The 26,759-nt window shown below is 40.8% G+C and overlaps 1 protein-coding gene across 6 annotated transcripts in view; it reads left to right on the top strand.

Moving 5' to 3' along the window:
* The window catches only part of COL6A5 (collagen type VI alpha 5 chain), a 145,669-nt gene that overhangs the window by 35,571 nt on the left and 83,339 nt on the right, over positions 1-26,759 (top strand). For all 6 annotated transcript variants that reach the window (XM_046002243.1, XM_046002242.1, XM_046002244.1 and 3 more), the window contains exons 2-4: positions 16,659-16,754; positions 17,970-18,563; positions 22,920-23,552. In XM_046002243.1, coding sequence (XP_045858199.1) covers positions 16,688-16,754; positions 17,970-18,563; positions 22,920-23,552 — 1,294 coding nt within the window. In that variant the 5' untranslated portion in view covers positions 16,659-16,687. The remainder of the gene's footprint in view (positions 1-16,658; positions 16,755-17,969; positions 18,564-22,919; positions 23,553-26,759) is intronic.

Here is a 26,759-nt window from a genome sequence, read left to right as displayed (position 1 = left end):
CCACCTTATCGTTGTCTGGGACCGCATGTGGGACCTTCTCTTCAGATGTGCAATTTGGCTATTGATTCCCCCTGAAGTGGGCTTGGGTATTCCCCACTCAGAGACCATGCTGGCTTAAATTCCCAATCAGCCTCTGAAAGTTTGAGCATTTGAAAGTGGGAGAATGTACAAGTTGATTCACATGGCAGCTGTGTGAGCTTGGAGTTTCTTTGTGCCCGAGTCTGGTTTGGGGTATAAATCTTTCAGCATGGCTGACTGGCTTCCTCAAGGTACCACTTGTTCCTGCCGCTCTCAGCTTCAGGATCTTCCATCATAACATCACCAGATCAGAGATATTTAGAGATAAGAGGATCTGTGGAGATATGAGTCAACTTTCTCCTTGGATCCCTGCTCTGATGCCTTGGGACCTCTTCATCCTCATCTTTCATTACTCTTTCTCTGCTGGTTTGGACAGGATGGCAATTTGCTAGTGGCTGCTGTCTTCTTCTACCCAATCCAAACAGGAGAGGTTGGGGAGTTGAGCCATGGAAAAACCAAGAGCTGCTGATAAGAAATAATTAATAAAGGGTAGCTGCTCAGGGTAGAAGTGCGTGGGGAAGAGCTGGGGCTGGGAGGGGGGTTGGGAGTGGACGGCTTGGTTACAGAACTGTGGATTTTCTGCTCCGAGAGGCTGCTCTCTTTCACCCCACCCCATGCAGAGGGACACCAGCTTTCACCCTTCCTCAGGAGCGCATTACCAGCCGAGGGAATGAAAAATGAGCTTACATGTGCCCATTAGATTTCTCTCAAGAACATATGAAAGACAAATCAGAAGAGTTTATACTAAAGGAAGCAGAATAGATGAAGCAAATGAAAAGGTGAAGTGAAAAACATCAGCTAGATGCCCAGATAAGAAACCCCTCACTCATATCCCCCAATCCCCAACAATCATAATTTCTAAGCAAAAGTATCTTTTTGTGAGAGCACTGGGATCCAGGTAGGAGACTGTGAAACCTGAGGTAGTATAAGAGCAAGGAGAGCCATTTGGAGAAGGCAGGTCCCCACCTAGGTACCTGATTTTTTAAAATTTCTTTTCAGCGTAACAGTATTCATTGTTTTTGCACTACACCCAGTGCTCCATGCAATACGTGCCCTCCTTAATACCCACCACCTGGCTCCCCCAACATCCCACCCCCCGCCCCTTCAAAACCCTCATGTTGTTTTTCAGAGTCCATAGTCTCTCATGGTTCATCTCCCCTTCCAATTTCCCTCAACTCCCTTCTCCTCTCCATCTCCCAATGTCCTCCATGTCATTTGTTATGCTCCACAAATAAGTGAGACCATATGATACTTGACTCTCTCTGCTTGACTTATTTCACTCAGCATAATCTCTTCTAGTCCCATCCATGTTGCTACAAAAGTTGGGTTTCATCCTTTCTGATGGAGGCATGTACCTGATTTGCTAACTGTGGTCTCTGCCACAGACTCAGAAACATGTCTGTATCTCTGAGAGCTCAGTTACAGTGTCTCTGGCTTTGGTCTTGTCACCGATGCTATACGTAAGGGATCTGGCCAGAGTCACCCTCACCTGTGGGCTCTGAAGTGGCCTGTGAATCAGCTCAAGTTCCTCTTGGCCATGGTCCAGGAGCCTCTGGAGGTGATGCCATCAAGATGGCCACGTGGGTTTTCCCAACTTTAGTCCCCTTCTCAAGAAGACCAACTAGCAACTACCCATAGGCAAGACACCATTGTGAAAATCCCAAAATCACCCCCAGACAACAGAGATTGAGAAAGACGACTTTAGAAGACAGGAGGAGCAGTTTCACTTTGATCATGTTGCCACTCCCCCAGACAGGCACAGGGATCACTGGGGGAATCTGCTGGATTCGACCACCGAGGATCAAACAGAGATGAACCGGAACATGGCTTCGCACAATCAGCACTCAGATCTTGTTGAATCCCATGTCAGTGTGCACTAGCACCTGAGCGAGGGCCAAGCCAGCAGCTCTGCCTATCCACTAAGTCAAGCCCATTGCCCTGTCTGGCCAGTGAGTGGTTTGAATCCCTACCCAGTGGGCCAGATAGACCATGGAGCCCATTCTATAGCCTCACCCAGGCAAGGAAGCAAATTCTCAGCCTCATGCAACCACTGAGCATAGCCTCCAGCCCTGCCTGACAAGCAGCCTGGGCAGAGAATCTTGGCAGCTATGGAAACTTCTCACAGCCCTGGTCAGGTGGGGAACCAAGCCAGCAGCCCTGCCCAGTTGTTGAGCATAGCCTCTGGCCTTACATGACCTGAGAGACTGAAGAGTGACCCTGGGCAGGGAGCCCAGCCACTGACTCTGCCCAGAGACTGTGGCTTCAATCTACCAAGGTTCCCAGAGAGTGACCCCACCCAACCTCAAAACTCAGTCTCCAGCCCCACCCAACTACAGGATCCCGTGAAAGTTCCTGCCCAGGTAGAGAGTCTGGACAGCAGTGCCACCCAATAGCCGAGCACAGCCAGTGGGCTACCTGATTGTGAAGCTCAGCCTGCAGCCCCATACATTTGAGGGACAGCCTATGCCCCTGCCTGGTTGCAGACAGAGCTCTGTCCAACTATGAAGCTGTCAAAGGTTTAACATAGCCGAAGTAAAACCAATGAATTGCTGAGGTAGTAGTCAGTAAAAATTATTGTGCACAGTTTGCAAACCAGGAACACTCAGACCAGAACATGGAATGAGTCTCAGGTATATTGTTTAAGGCAGCTTAGAGAGTGAGAAAGCAGTGACCTTTTATTCTTCACAGGAATTGATTATGATATTATAATTTTCAGTGGTTTCGTCATACCAATTTTAGATGACAGTTCAAATTTGCTAATCATTTCTAGAGGCACAAGCAAGAAATGATGCAGGTCAAGGTAGCCTTGCAAAAAAAGCTAAATGAAACTTTGCCTTCATGACTAACCAGTTTCGTCTGCTCAGGGAACCTTCAAGGATCATCTCTGTTCATCCCTGATTTTAACAATTCCCTCTGTTCAGGCTTTCTCTCTGCAAGCTGAAAGTTTGTCCAAATCGTGATAGCATTATTCTCAGTTACCACTGTTAATGTAGTCATGCCAAAGAGTCACACATTTGCTGTTTGCATTAGTCGGGTCATCAGGCCAGAGGGTCATGTAATCACTTCTTCTTCATTCATGTGGTTATTGTTAATTTCATCCAGTTGTCTAGTCCTGATGGCTACCATTTGACCTATAGAGTGGCTTCTGACAAGAATTTAAAACCTTTGAGAATATATGGCCCACTTGAGACGTTAATATGAGAACAGCCAAGGCTCAAGAAACTCTCCAGAGCACTGATTCCCAGGAGCCAAGATTTAACCAATTAAATAAATCAGATGGGTTATAATCAGATTCAGGCATTACCTTTCTAAGCCCCTGTATGATTTTTTTCACAAGTTATCTACATAAGCATATGATGTATTAGCAAACACACATCCTCCTGACCAGGTAAGAACAGGTGAACTTGAGGAGGTCAGATTTCAGGAGGTCGTGTTGCAGGTGGGCTTTCTTCTAAATTAGGTCTCTCTATGATGTGAGCAAGCAGGCATTTTAATGACAGGCGTTTCCATGGAAACAAAAGAAAAACAAAGGTTAATAATTTGAGCAAAGTATAAATTCAGCTTTCTGAGTCTGGAGAGAGGCCAGTTGAGAAGATTTCTAGATGTCGGGTTCTAAGCATCCTTAGATAGAGGAAGAAATCAGGCAGATTTTCCTCATTTGCAGTAATTGTGTCTGGTGACCTTTCTGAGTGGCCACAGAGCAAAAGGCAAGAGGGTTGTTCGCACATTGAGTTGTGCTAAGTCTCTGAAATTTATATCAAGTTGTCCAACTTTAGCTTGCATGGTTTTAGGGAAAGGACAGCTTTTAGTTTCATAGTGGTTCCAAGTCAGATTAGTGGGAGAAAATTGAAAATGTCATATTGGAGAGTTTTAGACACGTATTGGAGGAGGAGCTAGAACAACTTAACTCTTCTAGTAGGGAAAATTCAGTTTTCTTAGGAAGTTCAAGGACTTGTTAAAGACGAAACATAGAATCTTTGTTTTTTTTATGCAGAATACACGATAGTAAAGAAAAATCTTTGTTTACAGACCAGAATCTAAGAAAACTGTGTCCTTTTAACAGAAAGAAAATCAGATCTAATTTTGTACCAGTATACTTTTGATACTACATTCCCCCCCCTTTTTTTTTCTTTTTAATGTAACTAAATCCATTATAATCTTAGCTTGACCACGCATAAAATTCCTTTCTCAAGGTGCCTGGGTGGCTCAGTTTGTTAAGCATCTGCCTTTGACTCAGATCATCTCAGGGTCCTGGGATTGAGTCCCACATTGGGAATCCCTGCTCAGTGGGGAGGCTGCTTCTCCCTCTGATGCTCCTGCACTCGTGCTCTCTCTCTCACTCAAGTATATAAAACTTTTTTTAAAAATTCCTTTCTCAAAATTGATTTTCTACAAACCTACCACAGCTTTCTATATCTATATAGGTTTTGTTCTTTTTCCTTCTTATTCTGCAACAATCATTTGACTTTAGGATAAAATAACCTTTATTCCCCTTACCAAACATGCATCTCCATTCTTCATACCTTCTTTTATTGAAAACACACTTTCTACTTTTCATGTATAGTCATTTCTTAATCCTTATTTTGTCTAGTAGTTATATAAAAACAAAAACCAGCAGAAAACCAAAACAAACAAAAACTTCCCCAAACCTCTTTTCTTTTGCTCTTAATTTCAACCTTATTAATTCAAATATTATTTTCTCAGCTTCAAAACTTACAAAGCTTATCTGGACAAGAATGCAAGGCAATTGTTACAGAGTAGTTACTGATTTACTCTTATAGGAAAATGTAATTGCCTAAATACTACATTAAATGAATATAAACCCCTATGTAATATAGTTTAAATAAACTGTATCCCTTTTGGGTTTTACAATATGAGATTCATTCACGTCTATAGGCTCATCCTGACACTGCTCTTTTAGATTGGGAATGACAGAACAGGTAAGGGCAGCAGGATCCCCACATTATTAAAGAAGCTTGCTCAATATTGAGTAGGAAGAACATAGATTGGAAAATGGGTCAACAACTTCCAAACTGATGGCAGCACTACAAATGTCTAGGAAGCCACCAGCAGAATTCCCAGCCTTGTAAGAAGTTCTAAGCAATGCGGAAAGTTCTTTTAAACAAAGATTGCTATCTGGCTACGAAAAGAGAAGGTAATCAAGTTTGAACCTCGCACAGAGTGATCACAGCCTAACCTGGGGAGGGGGTCACCACTATGTGTGTACAGGACAGAAATGGTGATTGTTCTTGTATTGGTCTTTTGGGCTGGTTGCACAGACCTTTTTGTTACCCAGTTTATTGTTTTATAAGCGCAGTGGCTTTAAAACATGTTGGATCATTTCTCGGCAAGAAATATAGTGTATGTTGTGGCCCAGCACAGACTTACATATATAAAACCAGATAAGTAACTGAAATAAAAGTTTAATAAGCTGGCACATATTTTCTATTTTCAGTATATGCCATGTATATAACACTATTTTGCACTCTATGAAGTTATTCTCTCTTATTTATATGTAGAATTTAAATCTATAATAAATCAATCTATAAATTATGGATAAAATGAAGATATATATTAGCCATTTATCTGTATGGATCAATATAGATAATATGTATGTTTTCTATTTAAATAAATATTAATCACCATTCACCAATGGTCTGAGACCACAGCTGGAAAAATGAGAAGTTACAGTCAAGCCTTCTGCTGTAAGAAAGAGCACTCATGGGTGTCCCCATGCTTCTCACCTTCCAAAGGCATGCTTGCTGCATTACCCACATTGTCTTAGCACCAGTGCACACAGTATGCAGAATTCATTTACACCTCTTACTCTAAATGTTATGACAGCTTCTCTTTGGTTCATTTTGTATGCTCCCATGCTTCTCACCTTCCAAAGGCATGCTTGCTGCATTACCCACATTGTCTTAGCACCAGTGCACACAGTATGCAGAATTCATTTACACCTCTTACTCTAAATGTTATGACAGCTTCTCTTTGGTTCATTTTGTATGCTCAGCTCTTCTTCCGACTTTTTCAATGATTTGACAGTTCAAGTTGCTCTCCAGTGAAAACTAGAGAGCACACAATATGAACTACCATAGATTAACATTCTATAGATTAGCCAGTTTATAAGAATATTTCAAAATTGTTAGAACCATATTCTTTCTCCTAATAAATTTTTTTTCATTGTGACATAAGACATGCTTATTAATAGACTCAAATGTGTTTTTTTTTGGGGGGGAGTCTCTAGATAAAAATTAAAAAGCTAAAAGTAGATAAACTTATTTTTAGTATTCAGTGTTTGTCTTATTTGGAAAGGATTTAGATAGTCAATGAATATCCATTATTCAGTTTAACTTAGTACAAACTTTGATCTTATTTATATTCACTTAAATTACTTGGTTTTAATGTTATGCTTGGACTAGATCTCAAAATAATTACCATCATCTTAAGTTCTTTTCTTGTTGACAAATTTTGAGGAAATGCCTGCTCTTATTAAGTCAACAAATTGAAATTAGCTTTTATTTATCAAAGATTATCCCAGATCATATGAACTTGGAAAAACTTTAGGTTAGTTTCTGTGTTTCTGAGGCTACACTTGATTTATATAAATGCTTACTTTTCTTTGAGCCAATTAAATAGAGCTCTTTATAAAATAATTTTGGCAATACCATCTGGAGATAGAAAAATATCCCATATCCACAATATACACACATAGACATATGTAACATGCAGATAGACACAGAGATCTTATAACTTTTGTTTTAAAACTTTTAGCCATGTCTCAGGTACAAAAGTGAAAAAAAAAATAGTTGAATTCAAATTGTGTTTCCAACAGATGGACCAAGTAAGTAAGGTTACCTGCTCAGATGGCCAAAGTTTTTTACTATAGATTTTTTTTTATTTGTATGCTGCAGGGATCCTTTCAGAACTATATTTGAAGTCATTTTGTCTTTTAGAAGCTTCTGCATACCAATCAAAGAATGAATTCCATTGTCTCTGAGAGGTTTGGGATCCTTTCTTTTAAAGGTGCAGAATGGCCATTGTGATTCTACATATTAAAAACTTCACCCATTTTGCCAGAAAGGCACAAGATAATGGTCAAGAGCCAGGTAGAATCTATCTTGCCTTTGGATATCCTGAAACACCCTATGAGGGGCTCTGTTTTCTAATAGCTGTTTTAAAACATGTGGAATCACATGTTTTCCCTGAAATTTGGACAGGATGTGTGCCTTACACACCAGCAAACAAAAGCAGAAACCGGAAAGCAAAGGAGACACAGAAGACAAGTGTGCACAATACAGTTGGAGAGCTTAGAATGCAGAGAGCAGAACTCAGATCCAAGAAAGACTTCCCTCAAGCCCCACGATCAGGGAGAAAGCTGTGAGCTCAGTGGCCCTGTGGGTACCAGCACTTGGTTGCTCACCGGCACTGCAGGTGCTGGAGGTCTTCAATGCATCCCACTTCTAACACCACGAAATGTCAAAAGTTCAGAAGAGCCAACATAAAACCAATGAATCACTGAAGTGGTAATTAGCAAAATTCTACACCACAAAGAGACAATTCGCAAATCAGGAGCACTCAAGCCAGAACAAAGAATGAGTCTCAGGGGTGTATTGTTTAAAGGCAGCTTATATAGCAAGAAAGCCTGACTGTTTATTCTCACAGTGATTGATTACAATATTACAATCTTCGGTGGTTGCCTCATATCAATTTGAAGAAACAGTTCAAGTTTGCTTTGCTAGAGGCATAAGCAAGAATTGATCCGGGTCGAGTTAACCTCCTAAAGTAAGCTAAATTAAGCTTTGCCTGATTACTGACTGATTTTGTTTGTTCGGGAACCTTCAAGGCTAGGCTCTATCTGTCCTTGATTTTAACAAAGTCCAGATGGTGACCCCACCTAAACACAGAGTCCAGCCAGTGGCACCATCCGGTCACAGAGCACAGCCCAAGATTCCACCAGACCAAGAGCAATTGCAGAGCCTGTCCCACAGCATTGCTCAGTCGCAGAGTCCAAATATGGATCCCATCCTGCCAGGGAGCATAGCCTGTGAGCTTGCTGGACCAGAAATGATTACAGAGCCCAGCTAGGGGCTCTACAAAAATGGAAACACAACATTCTCAAACTTCTGGGATGTAGCAAAAGCATTTCTAAGGGGGAAAGTTTACCACTATCAGTGCATACATTAAGAGAAAAAGAAAGATCTCAATTAAATAACCTAAGTTTACATCTCAGGAACTAGAAAAAGAAGAAAAACCTAACCCAAAGTTAGCAGAAGGAAGAAAATAATAAAGATTAGAACAAAAATAAATGGAATAGAGAATAGGGAAGCAGTAGAAAAGATTGACAAAAATAGTAGTGGATTCTTTGAAGAAAGAAACAAAATTGACAAAACATTAGGTAGAGTCGCCAAGAAGAAAAGAGAGAGGACTCCAATAATGCAATTATAAGTGAAATTATAAATGAAAGAAGAGATATTACAGCTAATACCACAGAAATATAGAGGACCACAAGAGACTACTATGAATAACTGTGCCAACAATTGGATAACCTAGAAGAGATGGATAAATTCCTAGAAACAAAACCTACCAAGACTTAATCAGGGAGGGCGCCTGCCTGGGAGGCTCAGTCGTTAAGCGTCTGCCTTCTGCTCAGGTCATGATCCCAGGGTCCTGGGATCTAGCACCCCATCAGGTTCCCTGCTCAGTGGAGAATCTGCTTCTCCCTTTCTCTCCCACTCCCTCTGCTTGTGTTCCCTCTCTCACTGTCTCTCTCTCTGTCAAATAGATGAATAAAATCTTAAAAAAAAAAAAGACTTAGTCAGGAAGAAATAGAAAATACAGAGAATGGACCAATGGGTAAGGATACAGAATCAATAATCAAAAACCTTTTAACACAGAAAAGTAGAGGACCAGATGGTTTCACTGGTGAATTGTACTTAGAGAAGAATTCTCAGACGTTCCTGAGAAATTGAAGAGTAAGGAACACTCCCTAACTCATTTTACAAGGCTGGCATTAACTTAAGACATTAACCTGAGATAAATACACTATAAGAAAACTACGGGCCACTATATCTGATGAATATGTATATGCAAAATTCTTTCTTTTTTAAAAGTTTATTTAAATTTAAGTTACTTAACATACAGTGTAATTAGTTTCTGATGGACAATTTAGTGATTCAACACTTACATATACAATACCCAATGCTCTTCACAACAGATGCAAAATTCTTAACAAAATACTAGCAAACTGAATTCAACAACACGATAAAAGGATCACATGCCATGATCAAGTGGGATTCATCCCTGGGATGCTAGGATGATTGAACATGTACAAATCAATAAATGTGTTACCTCACATTAGTAGAATGAGATGAAAGTCTTACAATTATTTTGATAGGTACAGAAAAGGCACTTGAGAAAATTCTACATCCTTTACAGATTAAAACAAACCTCTCAACAAATTGAGTAGAATGCATATACCTCAATGTAATCAAGGCCATTATGACAAGTATGACATAGACTCAATGGCGAAAGGTTGAAGGTTTTTCCTCTAAGATCAGGAACAAGGCAAGGGGGTCCACTATTACTATACTATTCAACGTTGTTGGAGTAGGTAATCAAGAGGACGTGACTGCTAGTTGACTCTCAAGTTGGACCCAGAAACTCTCAGAAACCTCTCACCTCTACCCTGTCCTTGGTATATATACTATGTCTACCATTCCCCATATTAGGAATTGTCCAAGGACATCACCTCAAGAGAATAAGGTGTGATTGAGTCCATCTAGACAATATATGTGGCTGAACCCAGTTAAGGCCTCTACATAAACTTTTGAGATTCTGATGGGTGACTGTGGAGATTTATTTATCTTGCAGCCATCCAAGAAAAGCCTCATGAGTCATTTCCCTTGTTTATTAAACCTGCCATCTGTCAGTCAGGAGTGGTCTGCCTCTTTCTTTACTTTGTCCTTGCCCTTTGGGTATAGGGGCCAGTTTGTGAAGCAACAGATACAGTATTAGAAGTCCTACTGCAGAGCAATCAGACAAGAAAAGAAACATAGTCATCCAAATTAGAAAAGAAGTTAAATTGTCTTTGTTAGTATATGGTACGATCTTATATATGGAAAATCCTAAAGACTACCAAAAAACTCTTAGAACTAATGAAAAAACTCAGCAGGATATAAAATAAACATACAAAAATCAGGTGCATTTGTATATACTAACAATAAACTCTCAGGAAAAGAAAAGAAAAAAATGTCATTTAAATAACATCAAAAACTGTAAAATACTTAGACATTGATGAGAGAAATTGAGGAAGACATAAATAAATGGAAAGATATCTGTGTTCATGGATTGGAAATATTAATATTATTAAAATATCCATAGTGCCCACAGCCACCTACAGATTTAATGCAATCTCTACCAAGAATCCAGTGGCATTTTTCACAGAAATATTAAAAAACAACACTAAACTTCATATGGAACAACAAAAGAACCCAAATAATCAAAGCAATCCTGAGAAAGTAGAACAAAGCTGAGGTATTATATTTCCTGATTTCAAACCATACGAGAAAGATATAGTAATCAAAACAGGTTGGTACTAACATAAAAACAGATACATAGACCATTGAAACAATTAGAGACCTTGGGAATAAACTCATTCATATATGGTCAATTAATTTACAACAAAGGAACCAAGAATATTCAATGGTAAAAAGATAGTCTTCCCAACAAATGGTATTGGGAAAACAGAACAGCCATGTACAAAGGTATGAAACTGGACCCCTATCTTACCCTGCTGACAAAAATTAACTCCAAATGGATTAAAGACCTAAAAATATAAGGACCCAAGTCATAAAACTTCTAGAAGAGAGCAAAGGGGGAAAAACCTCCTTAACACGGCTCTTGGCAACAATTTTTTGTGTATTACAGCAAAATCTCAGGCAGTGAAAGCAAAAACAAGCAGGGGTACATCAAATTACAAAGCTTTTCTTCACAGCAAAAGAAATGATCAACAAAATGAAAAGGCAACCTATGGAATGGGAAAAATTGTTTGCAAACCTATCTGATATGGAATTAATATCTCAAATATCAAGGTACTGAAACCTGATAACATCCACCAACAAAACAAACTTACAAATAATCCAGTTTAAAAATGGACAAAGGATCTGAATAGACTTTCTTCCGAAGGAGGTATACAAATGGCCAACAGGTCCATGAATAGGTGCTCAACATCACTGATCATCAGGGAAATGCAAATCAAAACTACACCCCACATTTATCAGAATGGCTATTACACAAAAGACAAATGATAACAAATGTTGGTGAGAATGTGGAGAAAAAAGAATTGTAATACACCGTTGGTGGAAATGTAAATTGATGCAGCCACCATGGAAGACAGTATGGAGGTTCCTCAAAAAATTAAAAATAGAACTACCATATGATTCAGCAATTCCACTCTAGGTACATATCCACAGGAAATAAAATCACTATTTTATCACTATTTTGAAGAGGAATCTGTATTGTTGTTTATTGCATCATTGTTTACAGTATCCAAGACATGGAAACAACCTGTCGCTGACAGATAAACGGTTAAAGAAATGTGATACACACACATGCGCACACACACACAGCCATAATAAAAGGAAATCCTAACATTTACAACAACATGGGTGAATCTTGAGGGCATTATGATCAATGAAATAAATCAGATGGAGAATGCAAATGTTGAACAATCTCACTTATGTGTGGAATCTAAGATAACCAAATTCATAGGGGCGCCTGGGTGGCTCAGTGGATTAAGCCACTGCCTTCGGCTCAGGTCATGATCTCAGGGTCCTGGGATTGAGCCCGCATCCGGCTCTCTGCTCCGCAGGGAGCCTGCTTCCTCCTCTCTCTCTGCCTGCTTCTCCGCCTACTTGTGATCTCTCTCTCTGTCAAATAAATAAATAAAATCTTAAAAAAAAAAAATTCATAGGAGCAGAGTAGAGTACTAGTTTTAAGGGGGGTGGGGGAGGAATGTGTGAAGGTAGTCTAAGGATACATACTTCCAGTTATAAGATGAATAAATTTGGGGGATGATTACATCTATGGTTACAGTAACTATAGTACAGTATGGTTACTATAGTTAGCAATACTGTATTGTATATTAGAGTTGCCAAGAATATAGATCTTAAAAGTTCTCAGCACACACACACATATATACATAAACAAAGGTAACTATGTGAGGTGAGGTATTTGTTAACCTTATTATGGTAATCATTTGGTAATATACACATATATCAAATAACCAGCAGTACACCTTAATGTAATTTTTCAATTATATCTCAAGTTGGAAAAAAAGACAATGATTTGAAAATTATGAAACATGCTTGTGGGGATGGGTATTGGAATATTGTTTGATATAGCCCAATGGTTAGTAGTTTGGCAATACTCATAAAATCTTAAACATACCTTTGACCTAGTGATTCCACCTCTACACAATTAAGCTATAGATATATGTACATATTCATGAAATAGTGTATATGCAAAGTTACAATATTTATTTATAGTGTTTATTAACTGCCTACTATGTGCCAGGAGCTAGTGATATAAGGATGAACAAGACAGATAGAAATCCCCATTCTCTTAGAGTTTGATTGCAAGCTCTAGGGAGAGAAAGACAATAAAAATAAATGAATAAGGGTGAGCCTGGTGGTGGGTATTAAGGAGGGCACATATTGCATGGAGCACTGGGTGTGGTGCATAAACAATGAATTTTGGAACATACACAAAAAATTAAATTAAAAGCAAATAAATAAATAAGACATGCCTGCCTACCTCGCTTATTGCTGATTCACCATTTTGGTGCCAAGACCTGCAGAGTGGGGACCTGAGCTGAAGAGGGAACTAGAGTGGAGACAAGCCAAGGATTCCAGGCTGGAGTGGAGCTGCCCATGGATGGCCATCCATGATATCTTCTTTGAGGTTCTAGCACCCACAGGTGAATAGGGCAACTAAGTTAAGCCTGAGCTGGGTAGAGTCCAGTCTCTTTCCAAATATACATCCAACCAGAGGAAGGACATATAACAGCTCTGAATATTTATTGACTCCTAAATCAGCATGGCTTTTTAGAGAGGACTTCCTTTTATCCCTGACTTCTAATAATTTCCTCTTCTTGAAAAACATTACAGAAATATGAAGCAAGGAGTTAAAACAAATTCTTTCCTCTATAGACAATCTATATTAATTGATTGAGAGACTTAACATCATTAAAATAGCAATACTCGGGGCACTGGGGGGCTCAGTCATTTAAGCATCCAACTTCATTTTGGCTCAGGTTATAATCTCAGGGTTGTGAGATTGAGCCCCACATCGGGTTCTGCACTCAGCAGGGAGACTAATGGAGATTCTCTCTCTCCCTCTCCCTCTGCCCTGCAATCCCCTGCTCATGGTCTCTTGTGCTCTCTTTCTAAAATTAATAAATCTTTTAAAAAATAGTAATACTTTACAAATTTATCTATATGTTGAAGGCAATCTCAATAAAAACTCCATTTGTCTTTGCATAAATTGACAAGGTGATCCCAAAAGTCATTTAGAAATCTATGGGGCCCAGAACAGCCAAAACAACCTTGAAAAAGAACAAAGTTACAGGACTCACATTTCCTGACTTCAAAACTTCCTACAAAGGTAGAATAGTCAAGACTGTGTGGTACTGGCATAAGAATAGACATATAGACATAGATGAAATAGAATTGGGAGTCCAAAAATAAATTCATATACTTATGGTAAATTTGTTTTTGATATGCATACCAAGACAACTCAATGGTAAAAGAAAAGTCCTTTCAACAAACGGTGCTAGGACAACTGAATATCTACATAAAGAAAAGTAGAATTCAATTCCTACTTCATACCACCTACGAAAATAATTCAAAATGGACTAAAGACTGAAATGTAAAAGCTAAAACTATAAAACTCTTAAAAGAAAATGTCAGGTTAAATCTTCATGAGATAATGGTGGTTTATCTATGACACCAAAAGCCCTAGTACCAAAAGAAAAAATAGATAAACTGGAGTTAATCAAATTTAAAGTTAAAGACAGCCTTAAGAAAGAGGTTACAACCCACAGAGTAGGAGGAGCATACTTGCAAATTATATATCTGATAATCATCTAACATCCAGTATATATAATGAGCTCTTATTACACACTAAAAAAAGATAAATAACCCGGTTAAAAATGGGTCAAGTGTTTCAATAGGTATTTCTCTAAGGAAGGTATATAAATGACCAATAAGTAAATGAAGATGTTCAATGTCATTCATTATTAGGGGAATGCAAATCAAACATAGTAAGATACCCATTTATACCCACTAGAATAAAAGAAGACAGAAAATAATAATTGTTGGTGAGAATGTAAAGAAGTTGGAACTTTTTTTTTTTAAGATTTTATTTATTTATTTGACAGACAGAGCTCACAAGTAAGCAGAGAGAGGGGGGAAGCAGGCTCCCTGCCGAGCACGGAGCCCAATGTGGGACTCGATCCTAGGACGCTGGGATCATGACCTGAGCCGAGGGCAGCCACTTAACCAACTGAGCCACCCAGGCGTCCCAAGAAGTTGGAACTTTTATTCATTGCTGGTGGGGATGCAAAATGGTGCAACCACTTAGGAAAACAATTTGGCAGTTTCTCAAAATGTTAAACATAAAATTACCATATGACCAAAAATTCCACTCCTAGGAATCTACTCAAAGTATTTCTTTAAGAAATGAAAACAGGTATCCACACAAAAATTTATACACAAATGTTCATAGCAGCAATATTCGTAATAGTAGAAACAACTCAAGTGTCCATCAACAGAATAGATTTTTTTAAAGATTTTTATTTATTTATTTGACACAGAGAGAGATCACAAGTAGGGAGAGAGGCAGGCTCCCTGCTGAGTTGACAGCCCAATGCGGGGCTTGATCCCAGGACCCTGAGACCATGACCTGAGCTGAAGGTAGAGGCTTAACCCACTGAGCCCCCCAGGCACCCCCAGAACAGATTTTTTAAAATGTATATCCATACAACATAATTTTAGCCATAAAAAAGAATGAAGCACTAGTATATATCACAACATAGAAAAATCTTGAAAACATGATGTTAGTTAATAATTCCAAACAAAAGTCCATATGTTATATGATTCCATTTATAGAAATGTCCAGAATAGGTAAATCAATAGAGAAGAAAGTAGATCAGTGTTCACCAGGGTCAGGGAAGAGGAGGTTGGGGATTAATAACTAACTGGTATGGGGTTTCTTTTGGGGGGAGGGTCATGAAAGTGTTCTGGAATTAGTGATAATGGATACAACTTCTGTGACATACTAAAAAATGTTGAACACTTTAAAGGGGGTAAATCTTATGCAAATTATATCTCAATACTAAAATTAATGAATCAGTAAAATACGTGGTGTTAGAATATGATGAATATAGATTTAAAAGACATTGTTGCCATGATTCAGCCACTAACTACTAGGGAGCCTTGTTAGTGGCCATCCTTAGCAAAATAAGGGTTTAGTCTAAATGATCTATTGGGTCCCTTCCAAATCTAGATTCTAATGATTCTCTCAACCTTCCTTAATAATCAACAATTTCAAAAGAAGTGCTGGAAAAGTCAATTCTAGAAAAAAACCAAGCCCTTATACTTTTGGTATCTCACTTAAGGCAGCTTTATTTTTGCATATTGGTCATTTGATCTCTTTTCCTCTTTATAAAGAACAACTCTGAATCGATGGAATTTTTAAACACTGTAATGTCCCCTGAAGATTTCTGATTGATTTTGAGCTGCATGGAAAGAAATGCTGAGCTTAAGTAATTTGTAAAACTGAGTATCTCTGTAAATGTGAGAACAGATTTCACAAGCATTTCATGAAGAAAGAGACATGGGTAGCTTTGGCTTTATTGAGCCAAGGTGTGAACATACACAACAGTCATTACTGACATAAAAATAGAAGGTTAAGGGAGTGCCAGGTGGCTCAATCCGTGAACTTGACTCTAGTTTCAACCCAGGTCATGAGCTCATGAGTCATGGGATGGAGCCCCACATTGGGCTTCATGCTCAGCGGGGAGTCTGCTTAAAGATTCTCTCCCTCTGCACCCCCCTGACTCTCACTCTCTAAAATAAATAGATAAATCTAAAAACAGAGTGTGATTTGTGAGGACACAGGCTTCGTATGAGGCATTTGTACGGTGGTGAAGAGCTTGGCTCTGCAGTCACCTTATCTGGGTTGGGATCCTGGATCTACCACTTCCCAAGCCACTCTGCGCTGTTTCCTCAGATGTCACATAGCCACAGGATTTGTCCTCCCTGTAGGGACAAATTGGAAGATTAAATTAGACGATACTCATAAAGCACTGAGAAAAGTATCTAAGCCATGGCGGGGACTCAGCAAATGTCAGCATTCTCTGCAGTAAGTACTCGAAATGCTTAATGAGTTTTTTAGACACACCTGGCATTACTTGACAGACCCTTGTGTTGTGAATAGCGTTCTAACCCAGATTCTCCAGTTGTTATGTCTTGTTATACAATGAGATTTTTTCATATTGTAAATAACTTTTTTTACAGAATACAAGCAAGAAGGCTTCATTAACAAAATGAAGATCCTGCTAATCACATTCATCTTAATCCCTTGGACTGAAACACTGGCAGATTATAGTCCAGGTACTGGTATATTTTATGTTTATTATCATTTAAGAACATAAACATTTTTATGGCTTAACTGACTCTCATTTTAATACACAGAAACAAAGGATTTATTTATTTATCAAAAAATCAAAGCAGACAGCATTGAATTATAGTTGGAGGCACACTGTCAAGTAAACAATCTCTCAAAGATGACAGAGAGCCAAGGGCAAAAGCATGAATTATGCTACACTTGGCTAGAAGAACTTTAATTATTCATTGATTTGCTTAGGTCCCAGTGTTCTGTGTCTCTGTGAATAGAGTCGATCCATTTGTTTTGGAGGTCATTCTGCATCCTAGAATTCCCTGACAAACTTCTGAGTTACTTGGAAAGAGGGAGCAATCATTAGGCATTTACTAGCACATCCCTGATTTCCAGCATGGAGGTGGCTGACTACTACAGTAGATCCTGCTGGTGTCTCCCCTGGGCCCAGACTCTGTTTATCAGGCTGGTACCCCTCTTACCACCCTCTCCCTGGGCCAGCTGCTGTGAATATTGCCTGTAACAGCTCACAGACAACGCCTGCTTTCTCAGGAGAACTGCCCTCGGCTCTCCCAGAGTCCACTAATGCAGGAGATTGTGCCCATAGCCTTCTGCTCCTTCCCTGCACTTCCTGGGGATGGTCTGCAGCCAGTGACTGACCAAGAGAAGAGTATAACAAACCAGCCCTCTTGCCTCAAGAGCAACATGCTCTGGAATCCTCTCAGATCAGGCAAATACGGTGCTTTGCTCCTCTCCTACTTCCCTTATCCTGCTTCCCCTCAGTGAAGCCCTGTCCCCCAAATCCCCATCTCAGATCTGCTTCTAAACTCTCCAACACAAGACACCTGATTAGCTGATTTGGTTTCTAAAAGTTACTCTTAATTCACAGACTACTTGGGGGCTTTCTTGTTTATTCTTTAGTATATTATTGGAGTTTGAGGTTCCCCAGCCAAAAAAAGAAAAAAAAAAAGTCTCTGGGATGGAGTTGAGAAAGAAAAACATTATTCCTTCACTTTACAATAGTCCTCTTGTTTAATATTTTCACAAAAACCAATCTCGTTTCTTCTGTGTGACCTCCAGAAGACACTTCCCTTGGGATGCTGAGTTAGTCTTAACCTAGGACACAGTCTCAAATGAGTTTTGTGGTCTCAAATGTAATGGCTGAACAATCAATCACCTTGTTTAGTTTTGTTGTCATTCTGTTCTGATAGAGCCGGGCCCTGAGTACGCAGACGTGGTGTTTCTGGTGGACAGCTCGGATCACCTGGGAACCAAGTCCTTCCCCTTTGTGAAAGCGTTCATCAACAAGATGATCAGCAGTCTGCCCATAGAGGCCCACAAGTACCGCGTGGCCCTGGCCCAGTACAGCGACCAGTTCCACAACGAGTTCCAGCTGAGCACCTTCAAGAGCAGGAACCCCATGCTGAACCACCTCAAGAAGAACTTCGGCTTCATGGGCGGCTCCCTGCGCATCGGCCACGCGCTCCGGGAGGCGCGCAGGACCTACTTCTCTGCGCAGGCGGGCGGGAGGGACAAGAAGCAGTTTCCCCCGATTCTGGTGGTCCTGGCTTCCGCCGAGTCCGAGGATGACGTGGAAGAGGCCTCCAAGGCCCTGCGGGAAGACGGGGTGAGAATTGTGTCCGTGGGGCTGCAGGGTGCTTCCGAGGAGCAGCTGAAGGCCATGGCCACGGCTCAGTTTCATTTCAACCTCCGGTCGGTCAGGGACCTTGGCGCGTTTTCCCAAAACATGACGCAGATCATCAAGAAAGCCACCCAGTACAGGGATGGAGCAGCCGATATTCAAGGTAAGGAAGGCCCGGGTCCCAGGCAGGGGGCTCTGTGCGTTCCGCCCTCATCTCCTGCGGCTGCCTCCTCCGTTCTGGTGTCCGTGACTGGCCACACTGAAGTCCCGGATATTTCTACACATCCCTGTCAACTCCGCCTGCCGTGTCTGCTTGTGCCTTTCCTCTGACGGGCATTCCCTTGCACTCCTTTGTCTTCTTATATCTTGGATGACTCCTGACTTCATTTAAATCTCAGCCCTATAGTCCTATCCTGTTGGAAGGCTTTCCTTTCACATTTCTTTCTTGTGTGTCACAGTTCCCTGTGCATGCTTGAGGACAGAAGCGCCTCCCAGAGTGAAGGATGGCTCATTTCTGTGTCTGTCCCCTCCATCAATGAACTGGTGGCACGTTGACGGCAGAAGTGGGCACGCAGGTCTATCTCTGTGTTCTTCAGGTCTAAACACTGCCTGCCAATGAACTAGCATTCTCTTTCCTAGTGAGCAAATAAATGGAAATCCTGCAGATAAAGAAAGAAGTTCCAGGTCTGTTCTCTGGCCCTCACAGGCCTGGCTTGGTGGGAGGCCCTTGGTGAATGCCCAGTAAATGCCTGTCAGCGAATACAGGGAGTCACTTACGGAGAAGGGTAACTTTCAAATGAGAGCGGGCAGAGAGGAGTATGCCCTCGGGTGTACAATAGAGCCACACAGCCGGCAGCCATCTGGAGCCCTCCACCTGCTGCGTTGGCTTAGCGCCCCCCGCCCCGTTTCTTCCTCCTTACAGGTAAAATCTCTCTAGTGAGTGTCTGGACCTACTAACGCCAGGACTTTGACTCATTCCCCCTCTCAGTTATGCAGTCATTTTGTGCTTATATTTTCCACATCTAAGATACACCTCCCCCACACACATTTTAACATTTTTGATATTAGGATGTGTCTTGGCAGTAATGCTTTTTCTTTAATTTCTAAGAGCTGCCATTAAATAATAGTATATAGTTGACAGTTGACGAAATACTTGACATATTTGAGTTGAAGAAATATTGGAAATATTTTTGGCAAGCTTATGGTATGACAGGGACCCATGCATAGCTCAGATTAAACTGACTCAGCACTCTTTCTTGCGTAACTTACCACCTTAGCTGTCGAAATCCCCCCAACATAAAATTTCCTCCAACTTCTTTCCTGAGAGCCCCCAAGAGTTTCTACTGTGGCAGCAAGACCCTCCCCGGCAGGCTCCCTCACATCTTTATCTGTGTTGATACCTGTTGTGCACGCAGCTACTTGAGAGGAACGCCTTACCTCAGCCACTGCAGTTGGCTTCCCTTGGGGGCTGCTGTTTCTCAGCTTTATCTTTAAGCAGCCCCACATCAGAACCACCAGGTGCTACATCCGTCTTCCCCGCCAGCCCCTGGAAATCCCTGTATTTTGTACAGAAATGCAAAAGACCTCCTCATCTGCTTTCATTCTTGATCCCTTAGGCCAAAAGGAGGAAAACGTATGACCTCATGACTTGCAGTGTCTTATGTGAAAAATGCTTTATTTGTGTCTTAAGTGAGTGCTCCATGAAGATGTCAAAACAGAAGACTCTTGTGTACAAATGACTTACTTGGCAGGTGATTGGAGACAGTGTTAGGGAGGAATAGGTAAACTGAGATAGGAAGCTGCCCATGCGGTGTTGATGGGCAGGCAGAACAGGCCAGGGCACAGCCCATGGGAACTAAGATGACCTTAAAACCCTTTCTGCCCCGTCATTACTGATTCCATGACTATAGCTATAGCCCAATTCTGTAGTAGGACGAGTTCAGGCCTTAATAACAAATAGATTCCCTGAATAATAGCAAGTTTATTTCCCTTGTAACATTCTAGCACCGGTGGTCAAAGTGACCAGCTGTCTCTCCTCTAGTCAGATACTTGGGTTGGTGGTGGCTCTTCTGTCTTCAACGTGTGACTTCCAAGGTGCCCTTGGAATTGCCAAGGGATTGTTATACTGCTGGTGGGTGGGGAAAAGATGAAAGATCACTCACGGGATGGGTTTATAGGGTACGCTTGGAAGAGACACACATTATTTTTGCTCACATTTCATTATCGAGATCTTAGTCCCATGGTCACCCCTAACTGCAAGTGAGGTGGGGAAGTCAGATCTAGCTCTATACCCAAGAAGAAGAAGTGGGTTTTAGTGAGTCTTTACGAGGTTCTACCAAGGTTAGTGTCACTCCTGAGACACCAGGGAATCCCTTTCCGTCCATGCTCCTGATCTCTCACTCCTGCCACCTTGGAGAAGTAGCACGTTTTTATGATTTATGTTCTTCTTTCAGAGAGGAAACCTTCCTGTAACCATCCACTCTGGGGACCTGGGAGATCTTCCAGATGGCTGCTTAGTCTGTGCTCTGCAGGGCAGTAGGGTTTTACCACCTTCTTAGAAGATTCTGTGTGTTGATTGTGCTTCTCTCCTAATGAACTTCACGGCAATATGGTACAAGGTTTTGCTTGATGGGACACTATCCTCGCCTTTAGAGGTGAAGAGTAGGAACTTCAGACTCTGTAAGGTCTAGATTCAGACTCTGGATTGGCTGTTAATGGCCTTAAATAAGTTACTTAACCTCTGAGGTTTAGTTTCCTTACCTATAATGTGAGGATAATAGTGTCTACCTTGATATGTGTGAGATGGCTTGTATGGCATTTGGCACACAGTCTACGCTTATTCATAGTAATAGCTATTTGCAAATAAATACTAACCCAATTAGGTCATGCTGGGAGTTTGTTTTAGCTAACTGTGTGGAGTACAGAGTGCATTGGTAGATTTATGAGAATTATCTTTAATTTGAGTTCTCCCTAGGCACCAGGTACCGGAGGGATAGCGATAAATAAGACATATCTTCTGGTTTCTAGAGTTCACAATCCGAGCGGGTAGCTCTTGGCAAGATTGAGCTTATCTCTTGGTTATGCTTTCCACAGATATAGTTCCTCCACCTGTGCCTGGAACAGGCTTTTTCTATGCATATGGTGTTCTGGTCCCTGGATTCCAGATTTTTATAACCAACTGCATACCTGGCATCTTCAGTAATATCCCAGACTTAACGTGACTGAAATGGAACTCTTGAATTCCCCCTTGCAACTTGTTCTTTCTACTGTCTTCCTTGTCTTGGAAAAAAAGATACTACCAATATCCACTCAGTTGTTCATGCCAAAAACCCAGTTTTCACCACTTCTTTTTTGTCTTTTAACACTAGCATCCAGTTTATCATCAAGTCCCTCTCTGTTCTACCTTTAATTCATGTATAAAAACTATACTGTTGTTTCCTCCTAACTGCTATTATCCTTGTGCAAGAAACATGATCCCTTTCCTGGACTAGGGTAATTGTTTATTAATGGATATCGCTGAATTTTTTTTCTCTCCTCAACAACTGGGGTGATATTTTAAAGATTTAAATAAGATCATGTGACTCCCATATGACTTGGACACTGCTTCATTCTGGCCTCATCCGTCATTGTTCCCCTCACTCACTGTCACCAGCCACTCTGGTCTTTTTTCTTGTTCCCACCTCCTCCTGTTCCTTCTGCCAGAACTGCTCTTCTGGCAGGAATAGGAATATGTAGCTGAATCCTTCTCTTTGTATCTCAGCCCCAGTGCAAGCCTCTTAAAGAGCACTCCCCTGATTTCTTTTTTATCTCAAGTAAGTTAGTCCTTCTCCCACATCCCCAGAATAGTACCTCAGTTGACTTACTTGTTTCAGTTCCTTGTGAGCACTAAAGTAATATAATCTAGTTATCTGTCCTTCCCCTAGAATGTAAGCTTCCTGAGGTCAGAGATATTTCTGTTAATCCATCCCGGCCTAGCACTTGAGAGGGGTGGTAGGGATGGTGGTCGTGGTGATGGCTGTGGTTGGTGGTAGTGGTGGTGGTTGGTAATTGTTGTTAGTCGTAGAGGTAGAGGCAGAGATGGTGGTGGTGGAGGTATAGGTGGTGGTTGGTTGTTGATGGTTGGGGTGATAGTAGAAGTGGATATGGGGGCATTGGTAGGTGGCGGTGGTGGTGGAGGTGAGAGTGGTAGCAGCTAGTGGTGGTTGGTGGTGGGGTGGTCATACTGGTAGCGATGGTGGTCATGAATATCATGATGGTGCTGGTGGTGGGGAGTGATAGAAAAGTTGGTAAGAAGCATTTTTCAGAGAGGAGGAACATTATTGCAAAGACTCTGAAGTCAGTGACCTTGTAAGTCTTGTTCAGAATTTTTGTCTGTTGTTTATGAAAAGAAAACAATGTTAACTACATCTGTCATGACCACCTCTGTTCTCACTAATGCCTTTTGACGATCGGCAAAGTGCCTTTCTCACTCTGGACCAGTAGTTCACACTAATCTTTGTACTTTTTTCTCTCTCCATAGTCTCCTTCCCGATGGCCTGTCAGAAAGATTCATTAGCTGACCTCGTGTTCCTAGTAGATGAATCAGTTGGCACCAGACAAAATTTAAGGAACCTGCAGAATTTCCTGAGGAACATTACCGCCTCCATGGATGTGAGTTACAGCTGCACGCGCCTTGGACTTATGAGTTACAGTGATAGAGCCAAGACTATTTCCTTTCTAAATTCAAGCACAACCCGGTATGAGTTTCAGGAGCAAATCCAAAAGCTTTCTGTCCAGGCTGGGAAATCCAATGCTGGGGCTGCCATTGAGAAGATGAGGCTAGAAGCCTTCTCAGAGTCAAGCGGCAGCAGAAGGGCACAGGGAGTGCCTCAGATCGCAGTCTTTGTCACTCACAGACCATCGACTGATGAGGTGCGTGACGTGGCGATACAACTTCGGCTGCAGGATGTGACCGTGTTTGGCATGAATGTTCAAGGAGCTAATGACGTCCAGTTAGAGGAAATAGTGTCTTACCCTCCGAGGCAAATGGTTTCCAAGCTCAAGTCCTATGCAGACTTGGAAGAGTACAGTAAAATCTTCCAGAAAAAACTCCAGAATGAAATTTGGTCCCAAATTTCTACTCGTGCTGAGGGAATGGACCTTGACAGAACTGGTATGTTTTTTAAAAAAATACTTTTCTTATTGTAAAAGTAATATGAGTTGTGGCCTAGAGTAGGGGCAAGAGTGAGGAGTGACTTTAATTGCCTGAGGGAACTTCAGTAGTTAGGGAAATATTCTAAGACTAGATTTGGTTCTGGTTGCAGAACTTCATAAATTTACTAAAAATCATCAAATGACTACAAAGGGTAAATTTTTTATTGTGTAAATTGTACTCAATAAAATGTAAAAAAGTAATATGTGTTCATTATAAAAAAGTTTAACAATATGATGAACATGAAGAAAAGAAAATCATTTGTAATCCTATCTTTCAGATAAAACCATTTTTAACATTTATTTCTCATGTCATTTGGTTTCTTCTCTCTCCCTATTATGTACATAAACTGGCACACACACACATTTTTAATTCATTTTTATTTATTTATTTTTATTTATTTACTTAGGATGGGGAGGGGCAGAGGGAGAGGGCAAAAGAGAATCTTTAGCAGGCTCCACGTCCGATGTGGAACCTGATGCAGGGCTCAATCTCACAACCTTGAGATCATGACCTGAGCTGAAATCTAAAGTTGGAAGCTTAAGTGACTGAACCGTCCAGGTGCCCACATACATATTTTTTAAAGATGGTATAGCATTATACATGCAAGTGCTGTCCAAGAGAACTTTCTGTGATTATGGAAATATTCTCCATCTGTGCTGTCCAGTAAGGCAGTCACTAACTAGCCACATGTGACTATTGAGCACTTGAAAAGTGGCGAGTGTAACCGAAGATCTGGATTTTATTTAATTTTTCTGAACTTTAATTTTAATTCAGTTTAGTTTTGATAGCCACATGTAGTTGGTGGGTATTGTATCATACAGTGCAGGAATATACATTTGGGTAATTTAAATCAGTTATGATTACATTTGTGTGTGACCAACAGAAATAAAAACAGCATTTAACTGTGAGGATGAAACTATTTTTTTTTAATGTTTCACAAATAAGTCCTAAGGTAGGTAGACAGAGCTGGTGTGGTATACCACAGTGTCAGGAACCCTGTGTCTTTCTACATTATTTTTTTGCCATTTGTGGCTTTTATTCCCAGGATCATAGTCCAAGATAATTTCTCCAAGCATCACATTCATACCCAACAAGCAAGAAAGATAAAAAAGGAGGAAGTGGGAAAGTTTCCACTTCCTTTTCTTCAAAGATATTCCTAACAATAACACATATAATTTCTGTTTACATCCCAGTGGCCAGAACTTAGTCACATGTTACACCTAGTTGTAAAAATGGGAGCTGGAAAATGTCGTCTTTATTTAGGGCAGCCAAGCACCTTGATAAAAACTGGGGGCTTGGGGCACCTGGGTGGTTCAGTGGGTTAAGCATCTGCCTTCGGCCCAGGTCATGATCTCAGGGTCCTGGGATCGAGCCCCACATTGGGCTCTCTGTTCAGCAGGGAGCCTGCTTTCCCCTTCTCTCTGTCTGCCTCTCTGCCTACTTGTGATCTCTCTCCTTCCATCAAATAAATAAATAAAATCTTTAAAAAAAAACTGGGGGTTTGATTAATATAGAAGGAGACAATAATATTGGGACTAACCAATGTTATCTTCCTTACTTACTTTTCTGTCAACCTTGTATCACAAACTTTCATCCATTTCCTTAAATATTATTTTGCAACATTCTTTTTAGGTTGGAAATAAAATTCCATGGTATGAATGGAATATAATTTGCTTAACATATCCTAACTCTTGGATATATATGTCATCACACATATTTTTCCCTTCTGGAAGTCTTGGATAATATCATCCTAATCCCTATATCTTTACACACAACCATGAGTATTTTTGCACTTTTTGACCTTTTCTATTATTTTTGTCTTCCACCACTCTAGTGAAGATATCCTAGTTAAGATGCACTGTGAATGGGATTGGGAGGGAGACAAATCATAAGTGACTCTTAATCTCGCAAAACAAACTGAGGGTTGCTGGGGGGAGGGGGGTTGGGAGAGGGGGAGTGGGGTTATGGACATTGGGGAGGGTAAGTGCTGTGGAGAGTGCTGTGAAGTGTGTAAACCTGGCGATTCACAGACCTGTACCCCTGGGGATAAAAATACATTATATGTTTATAAAAAAAATAAGAAATAAAAAAATTAAAAAAAAATTTTTTTTTTGTTGAAATCTTGTGATACACCAAGTGTACTAGGTAAAAACAGAGAAAGAGGCAGTTTTTGCCCTCGTGGGGCTGACACTCTGTGGCAGGAAGCAGTCTGTGTTCATGAACAAATGAAGAAGATAACTTCAAAAAGTATGGATGTCATCGAGAAAATAATGTAATAGCATAGGCAACGATTGATGTGTTTTAGCTAGAGGGGAAGAGAGGGTCTTTCTGAAGAACTGACATTTGAATTGGCAAATGATGAGATAAGAAGGCATCAGCTATGTGGATATTTAGGGGGAAGAATATTCCAGGAAGAGAGAAGGGCACGTGCAAAAGCCCTGGCGCAATTTCCAAGTACAGAAAGTAGCTCAGAGTGGTTGGAGCACAGTGAATAAGATGAAGAATTGCTGGAAACAGGGTCCAAGAGAAAAGCAGGGAGAAAGTTCAGGCCAATTTTTTGTTTTTAAATTCGAAATGCAATGATAAACCACTTAAGTAGAAGAGTCAGATGATCTGGTTCTAGTTGTAAATATATCGTTCTAGTTGCTCCAGGAAGAAGAGGTTACTGCGGAAGTAAGAGCCGTCGGTCATCTCCTCCATTCTATTTCTCAAGAAATGATAAGGCATAAACTGTCCAAAAAGTCATATGTCAATACTAGAAAAACAATTTTTTTAAAATATTTTTTATTTATTTGACAGAGAGAAATCACAACTAGGCAGAGAGGCAGGCAGAGAGAGAGGAGGAAGCAGGCTCCCTGCAGAGCAGAGAGCCCGATGCGGGGCTCGATCCCAGGACCCTGAGATCATGACCTGAGCCGAAGGCAGAGGCTTTAACCCACTGAGCCACCCAGGCGCCCCTAGAAAAACAATTTTGATTGCAGCCTGGAGACTTGGGAATCTGGTCCTTCCTTTTAATTAACTGGCTGTATGACCTGGAACAAAGCACTGGAGGTCACTCTGTTTCAATATCCCATCATGTTGTCCTGAATTTCAAAGGAGAAAATGGGTATGAACAGGTGTGATGAAGCAGACAGACTGTGCAAATGATGAAGGGTTCTCATTCTC

Source organism: Meles meles, chromosome 4, assembly GCF_922984935.1.
Source record: "Meles meles chromosome 4, mMelMel3.1 paternal haplotype, whole genome shotgun sequence".
Classification (NCBI taxonomy): Eukaryota; Metazoa; Chordata; class Mammalia; order Carnivora; family Mustelidae; genus Meles; species Meles meles.
Note: the sequence above shows the minus strand (reverse complement) of the source record. Positions and strands in the feature narration are given on the sequence as shown.